Source organism: Octopus sinensis, linkage group LG23, assembly GCF_006345805.1.
Source record: "Octopus sinensis linkage group LG23, ASM634580v1, whole genome shotgun sequence".
Lineage (NCBI taxonomy): Eukaryota > Metazoa > Mollusca > Cephalopoda > Octopoda > Octopodidae > Octopus > Octopus sinensis.
Genome location: NC_043019.1, coordinates 25,994,397 through 26,002,362, shown reverse-complemented (window position 1 = coordinate 26,002,362; position 7,966 = coordinate 25,994,397). Strand labels below are relative to the sequence as shown.

The 7,966-nt window shown below is 37.9% G+C and overlaps 1 protein-coding gene across 5 annotated transcripts in view; it reads left to right on the top strand.

Moving 5' to 3' along the window:
* The window catches only part of LOC115223526 (golgin subfamily B member 1), a 92,667-nt gene extending 85,372 nt beyond the window's left edge, over positions 1–7,295 (top strand). For 4 of the 5 annotated variants that reach the window (XM_036512425.1, XM_036512424.1, XM_036512420.1 and 1 more), the window contains 3 exons: positions 1,383–1,440; positions 2,624–2,678; positions 6,795–7,295. In XM_036512425.1, the coding sequence (XP_036368318.1) occupies positions 1,383–1,440; positions 2,624–2,678; positions 6,795–6,927 (246 nt within the window). In that variant the 3' untranslated portion in view covers positions 6,928–7,295. The remainder of the gene's footprint in view (positions 1–1,382; positions 1,441–2,623; positions 2,679–6,794) is intronic. The other variant, XM_036512423.1, reaches the window with a different exon arrangement.
* The last annotated feature ends 671 nt before the right edge of the window (positions 7,296–7,966 follow it).

Below are 7,966 nucleotides of genomic sequence, written 5' to 3'. Positions count from 1 at the left end.
GCTGTAGAAACCATGCCAAAGCAGATATAGAACTTGGTGGAACTCTTTGGCTTTTTTTCTTGAATCATCCAACCCATGCCAGCATGGGAAAATAGATGTTGATGATGATGATGATGATGAATGTACAAAGAGGTGTTGAAAAGTTCCTGATTTTGGGTTAAAAGGATCAGTTAATTATGATTTTATCCAACATATTTTCTCTCTCAGATTCACACACTTACTGCAGCGGGTCTTCAGTTTTTCTAGGCCCTGTAAATGAACTCAGAAGGTTGGGCCTCCAACAAGGCCTTTCGTGATACTCTTAAAGTCAGGAACTTTGCAGCATCCCCTCGTAATTCTATCATAGTTGAGACTGTCAGGAATTTTGGACTATGTCCTGTACACAGATGCCTCTCTTTATACTGTTTTATCTGTGTGGACACTACATGGTGCTTCGAATTTTGTTAATGTATTGTAACTGGCACTCTGTAAGTTACCACAATGAGTGTTCAAGCTGATCCAATCAACGGAACAGCCTGCTTATGAAATTAACGTGCAAGTGACTGAGTACTCCACAAACACGTGTACTCCTAACCCTTTAGCATTCAGATGTGAAGACTCTCTTCATATGATTCTTGGCTGTAAGTTTTGTCTTGAGTCCTGGGACTCGGGGCTGGTTACATGGGTTCCATGGTATATAAGTGATCAAGGCGGTGAGCTGGCAGAAACGTTAGCACGCCAGGCGAAATGCTTAGCGATATTTCGCCTGCCGCTACGTTCTGAGTTCAAATTCCGCCGAGGTCGACTTTGCCTTTCATCCTTATGGGGTCGATTAAATAAGTACCAGTTATGCACTGGGATCGATATAATCGACTTAATCCGTTTGTCTGTCTTTGTTTGTCCTCTCTGTGTTTAGCCCCTTGTGGGTAGTAAAGAAATAGGTATATAAGTGATCAAGAACACAGCATTCCCCCTGAAAGGGATGCCAGTCTGTCATATGATCACCCATTTACTGGAGCAACATGAAATGAAGTTTTTACTCAAAAACACAACCCACTACCTCCTCCAGGAACTGAAACTACAATCTTGCGATTGTGAGTGCAATACATTAACCACTTGGCCATGCACTTTCATTAGGATTATAGGTGACCCCTGCCCCACAGTAAAACAATGTACCAGGACTCCTACAATAAACCACAGTGTATATTGATTAGTGGTGGGCCTTCTGGACCCATGGAATATCCCAGTATGGTCACACCTAATGACAACACTATTGTGTACAGTGTGTGTGTGTACGAGTGTGTTGTATGGAAATGTATGCATACAAGTGTGTGTGTGTGTGTGTGTGTGTAATTGTGTCTTATATTTTAAAGGTTTGTCTCACTGTGTCTCTCTTTCCCCAGTTCAAAATCGAAATGGATGACGATCCAGACAGAATTCTTCAAGCGGAACCACTCTTAGGTGAGTCTTATTGCTCAGTTGACTGAAATAGTTCCTGTGTTGGTTTCATTTAGCTTTGCCATATCCCAGGTTTCAGGTCCAAATTCCATTGCGGAGTGAATTTTATTTCTCACCCCTCAAGGGGATTTACCTCTCATGACTATGTTTGTTTAGGTTTGTGTAATGCTGACAGTAGATGTTTTCTTTGTGTGACTGTACGTGAATGTGTGTGTGTGTGTCAATGCATGCTTTGTGTGTTTGAGCTAGGCTGACAGACTTTTCATTATGTTCGTATACATTGCAGAAATGGGAAGTTTTCTTTTACTAACATTCTGTTTATTATTATTTCATATATATAAATATGGCCCAATGGTAGGGCAGCGGACTCGCGGTTGTAGGATCACGGTTTCGATTCCCAGACCGGGCGTTGTGAGTGTTTATTGAGCGAAAACACCTAATAGCTTCACAAGGCTCCGGCAGGGCGTGGTGATCCCTGCTGTACTATTTCACCACTCTTTCTTCTGTTGGCCTGCTAGCTTAGCCAGTGGGGTGGCGTCATTCGAAGGCTAAACAACAATGCGAACGCATTGTGACCAGCGATGTGTAACTACATCTGATGGACTGGTCGGTCATGTGATCACGTGATATAAATATATATTAAATTAATAATAATATACCTCTGTATATAATTATATTAAGAGGGCAAGGGTGAAAACGACCCAACTCTAACATGCTTGAAGTGGTGAGACAATTATTCGGTTGCCATGATAAAACTCTGAGTTTCTGATGTCGGGGTGGAAATCTGCTCCGGCATCTTGTCAGTTATTAAGTGTGTGTGTATGTGTGTATGTGTGTGTGTGTGTTTGTTTGTTTGTTTGTGTGTCTGGGTTTGTCCTTCAAAAGAGACTGATAGAATAAGTACTAGACTTAGAAAGAATGAGTCCTGGGGTCGATTTGCTCGGCTAAAGGCGGTGCTCCAGCATGACCACAGTCAAATGACTGAAACAAGTAAAAGAATAAAAGAATATATGCACACATGCCTTCATATGAATTTATGCATAAAGTACACACACACACACACACACACATCTACACACGTTTGATATTTTGTCTTCATTTGTTCCATATCACAATTTTAATTCAAGTATTTCTCACTGTATCAAATTACCTCTCTTTCCATGACCACCTCAACTGTGTCTGCCAGTCCGTCAAGGAAGTAACTATTGTCATCGCATACAACGCTGGATGAAAGTGAAAAAGTAAGTAGAACATCTTTGGGTATTTTGGATAAAAACTTATTGTTGATGACATAAGGAGCATGTAAGGAGCATTTAAATGGCGGTTTTGTTTTTTAGTGTCATAAGGATTATGCTTGATGTCATAAGGAACTTGGAAGATTTAAATCCTGTTATGTTTGATGTTATAAGGAGCATGTGGCTAGCATGTGTAATAAGGTCAATAGATAACATATTTTCGTATATAATGGTGTATAAGCAATTTATGTATTTATACACATTTTGGGTTTTAACTGCCCTTTCTAGCATGTAAGGTGTCCTGTCAAATGTCACCTCTTTCGTATATAAATACGTAAGTTGTTTATACACTATTATATATATGTATGTATATATATATATATACACCTGCTTGCTTGCTTACTTCATGGTCTTGTTTGATGGGATTGGGGAGGGGTCATCCTCTCAGGTTAGTGCCATCATGCATATGTGTGTGTATATAAAATGAAAAAATAAATGCGTCCTTTCAGAGCGTAGCCAGGCTCATGGGCCCGGTTTCCCAGTTTCAATGGCGTATGTGTTCCCCAGCTGGACGGGACACCAGTCCATCACAGTGTTACTCATTTTTGCCAGCTGAGCGGACTGGAGCAACGTGAAATGAAGTGTTTTGCTCAAGAACACAACGCGTTGCCTGGTCCAGGAATCGAAACCGCAATCTTACGATCATGATGCTGACACCCTAACCGCTAAGCCACGCACCTACACGTGTGTATGTGTGTGTATTATATATATATATATATATATATATATATAATATATATATATATATTATATACATACATACATACATACTATATATATATATATATATATATACATACATGCATACATACATACATACATACATATATATATATAGCTGTAGTATAATATTATTTCTGTGTTTTTTACTTGGTGTGTTTATATATGTGTGTGTATGTATCTCAGCAGCATCTACCATCTGCTTTCCATGCTGGCATGGGTTGGATGGCTTGACAAGAACTGGTAACTCGCAAGACTGCACCAAGCTCTTCTGTCTGCTTTGGAATGATTCCTACAGAGGAGATGACCTTCCTTATTTACACAGAAGCAACTGTAGAATAAGGCTATATCTGTCATGTTAGCTTATAAATTAGTATTGAATGTTACCTTCAAGGTTTTTATTCCATGCTGGCCACTTGATAAAGTCATCAAAGTGATTTTGTCCTTCATGTAATAAAAGATATATATATATATATATATATATATATATAATATATATATATATAAACAGTATATTTTTATTTCTATCATATCAGCTTGTATGTATATATATATTTATAATATCTATATATAGAAACAGCTGTAGCGTAATACTATTTTGGTTTTGTTACCTTGTCTACATATATCGAAACAGGTGTTGTATAATGTCATTTCTGTTTTGTTAGCTGGTGTATATATAAAGAAACAGCTGTTGTATAATACTGTTTCTGTTTTACTGCACATTAAAAAAAATTTAAGTTTTAGATTATGATATGTTAAAGTTGAAAGAAATGTTAATTAATGTTTTTAATATTAATTTATTTTTAATTTGAATGTATCATTCCATGTTTGTATTGTTAAATGCTAGCTTTTTGTTGTCTTAATTTGTTTGCTTAAAATTGGGCTTCGTTCACTAAAGCTTGTGTACTTGCTTTTACTCTGGAACCATTTGCTGTATGTCTGTGTCTGTATTTGTGTTGTTGTAACCTCTCTTGCTGGCTTTACATGTTTTGTGTGGGGAAATTACTTTGATAATCATCATCACTGCAGAAATTGCATTGCACTTCAAAGTTAAGAGATTCTTAGCATTCTTTGCTTTCCTACAAGGTGCTGACCTGCCGGACAAATTGCTTAGTGGCATGTCATCCGGCTTTGAGTTCTGAGCTCAAATGCCAACGTGGTTGACTTTGCCTTTCATCCTTTCGGGTTTGAGACAAGAAGTACCAGTTAAATACGGGGGTTGCTGTAACTGACTAACACCTCTCCACAAAATTTCAGGCCTTGCGCTTACAGTAGAAAGGTCTGTTTGTTTTCTTACAAGGGTTGTGGATTGGAAAAATGTTTGGAACATCAGAATAGTTCATTGTGGTATTTGTTTTGAATTTTTACTGTCTAGGTTCAAATCCTGCCAAGGTCAAATTACCTTTCATTCTTTGTGAAATATAATACCAGTCAAGTACTGGGGGCAGTTTTAATTGAGTAGTCTCCTTCCCTAAATTTCAAGCCGTGTGCTTATATTACAAATAATTCTTTGTTTCATTAGAGTTGGACCCTAAAATATATTGTCTTGTGTCTTTCTGTGGTTGTCTGTTGAAATCATAGCATGTGGCTGACTTTGTTTCACAACCCTTCACACTTGATATAAAAGAGTACCAGTAATATGCTGTCAACCTATGTCCTGTTCTGTATTTAAGGGATGAGGAATTATGTACATTATTTACATTGTTTACATTGTGTTAACAACAAACAAGATGAAGACAAATATCTGTCAAATGTACATAATGAACTTATGTTCTGTTCTTATAAAAGTTAGCCTTTTCAGTGGTGATGTACAGCAGATATCTCTGACATGGTCTAATGGTTGTCCAGCCAACGATTCTGTGTGACTATGGTATTTGGCTCGCAATCGTGAGTTCAATTCCTGGTGGCATGTCGTGTCCTTGGACAAGACACTTTATTTCCAATCGCTCCAGTCCACTCAGCTGGCAAAAATGAGTTGTATCTGTAATTCAAAGGGCCAGTCTTGTCATATCCTGTGTCATGCTGAATCTCCCTGAGAACTACTTTAAGGGTACACATGTCTGGAGTACTCAGCCACTTGCATGTTAATCTTACAAGCAAGTTGTTCTGTTGATCAGATCAGCTGGACGCTGGTCATCATAACTGATGAGGTGCCAGTTGTTAAACAGCCAGGTTAAATACAAAAGCTCCCTAAACCCCTAAGGGCCTTTAACCCTTTAACTACAAAATTATATGGTTATTCCTGTAATGATGTTAAACATAGGTGCAGGCATGGCTGTGTGGTAAGAAGCTTGCTTCCCAACCACATGGTTCTGGGTTCAGTCTCACTGCGTAGCACCTTGGGCAAGTATATTCTACTATAGCTTCAGGCTGACCAAAGCCTTGTGTGTGGATTTGGTAGATGGAAACTGAAAAAAACCCATCGTATATATATATATATATATATATATATATATATATATATATATACATATATATATATGTATGTGTATGTATATATATATATATGTATGTGTATGCATGTATATATATATATGGCAATGGTGGGAGGACAAACACAGACGCACAAACATACACATACATATATATACACATATATATATATACACACACACACACATATATATATATACATACACATACATATATATATACATACATACACATACATACACATATATATATACATATATATATATGTATGTGTATGTATATATATGTATGTGTATGTATGCATGTATATATATATATATATGTATGTGTATGTATGTATATATATATATATGTATGTGTATGTATGCATATATATATATATATGTATGTGTATGTATGTATATATATATATATATATGTATGTGTATGTATATATATATATATATATATGTGTGTGTGTGTGTATATATATATATATATGTGTATATATATGTATGTGTATGTTTGTGTGTCTGTGTTTGTCCTCCCACCATTGCCTGAGAACCAACACTGGTGTGTTTACGTCACCGTAATGTAGCGGTTTGGCAAAAGAAACCGATAGAATAAGTCCTAGGCTTATAAAAAGAATAAGTCCTGGGGTCGATTCATTCGACTAAAGGTGATGCTCCAGCATGGCCGCAGTGAAATGACTGAAACCAGTAAAAGAATCTGCCAGAAAATAGAATTGGCATTTTCTGCAATGAATGCTATGTGGTGTCGCCTCCTTCTTTGTTCTCTGCCTTGACATCCCCTTTCTGGACACTTCCACCCCGCCACCTTCTCTTTCTCTATGTTGGGGCTTTATGGTTGTCACATGTAGGCGGATCATGCATGCTTCAGTTGTTGTGATTTTCTTTCTCTTTCTAACAGGGAATACTTCTGCTTTTCCAGCCGCCACCTGCAACGTTTGCTGCGGTTCCGTCCCAACCTCCGTTCCGTTATCTGGTTCTACTTCCTCTTGTTACACACCGTCGTCATTGCCTGTTTCGCTGGTTACTTGTAATTCGAAAGCATTTCATATCCACACACCCTGAGACCATCACCACCAAAAGGTAAAAAAAAAAAAAAGACCACAACAACAACAAACAAACAAACAAACAAACAGAAAAAGTAAAAAAATGAAAACGACTCAAAGTTTTCGAATGTGGACCAGTGGAGAAATTTGCTGATTGGACATTTTCACAATGGAAACTAAAGCCACCACCATCCTGGTGGTATCAACATCATCATCACCACCACCACCACCACCACCATCATCATCATCATCATCATCATCAACAGTTTACCAGTCAAAGTATAGAAATATTGAGGTGCCTGTACAAGTCGTCTGAGATCCAAAGATGGCCAACCTGTTGAAAAATTATAATAAAATCCTAACGAAGGCCCCTGGGTCACACATTTGGGGTTACACCCAATTATATCAATCATACTGACCCTCCCCCCGCCCCCACCTAATATTCAACTGGTACTGTATTTTATTGACTTTGGTAGGATTTGAACTCAGAGTGTAAAAGATACAGAAGCAAAATATTGTGAAGCATTTCATCCCCTTTTCTGATTTTGTCAATTCATCAATGGAAACATTAGATCGTCGACCTCCCTCCCGGCCCCCACTGTCACCATTGCTCTGCTACAAGATTCCATACACAGCGCTTGAAAGAACCACTTTCACTATCTCAGGAGTGTTGTTGCTGCAATATTTCACCATTCTCAATGTAGAAATGCTGGCAGAGTCAGTAGAGTGCTGGTCCAAAGGCATTTATATTTTCAGTGTTTATTTTTATGTTCTGAGTTCAAATTCCACTAGGCAACCGATTTTGTTTTTTATCCTATGCAGATGGTTTTATATATATATATATATATATATATATAGGAGTGGCTGTGTGGTAAGTAGCTTGTTTACCAACCGCATGGTTCCGGGTTCAGTCCCACTGCGTGGCACCTTGGGCAAGTGTCTTCTACTATAGCCTCGGGCCGACCAAAGCCTTGTGAGTGGATTTGGTAGATGGAAACTGAAATAAGCCCGTCGTATATATGTATAT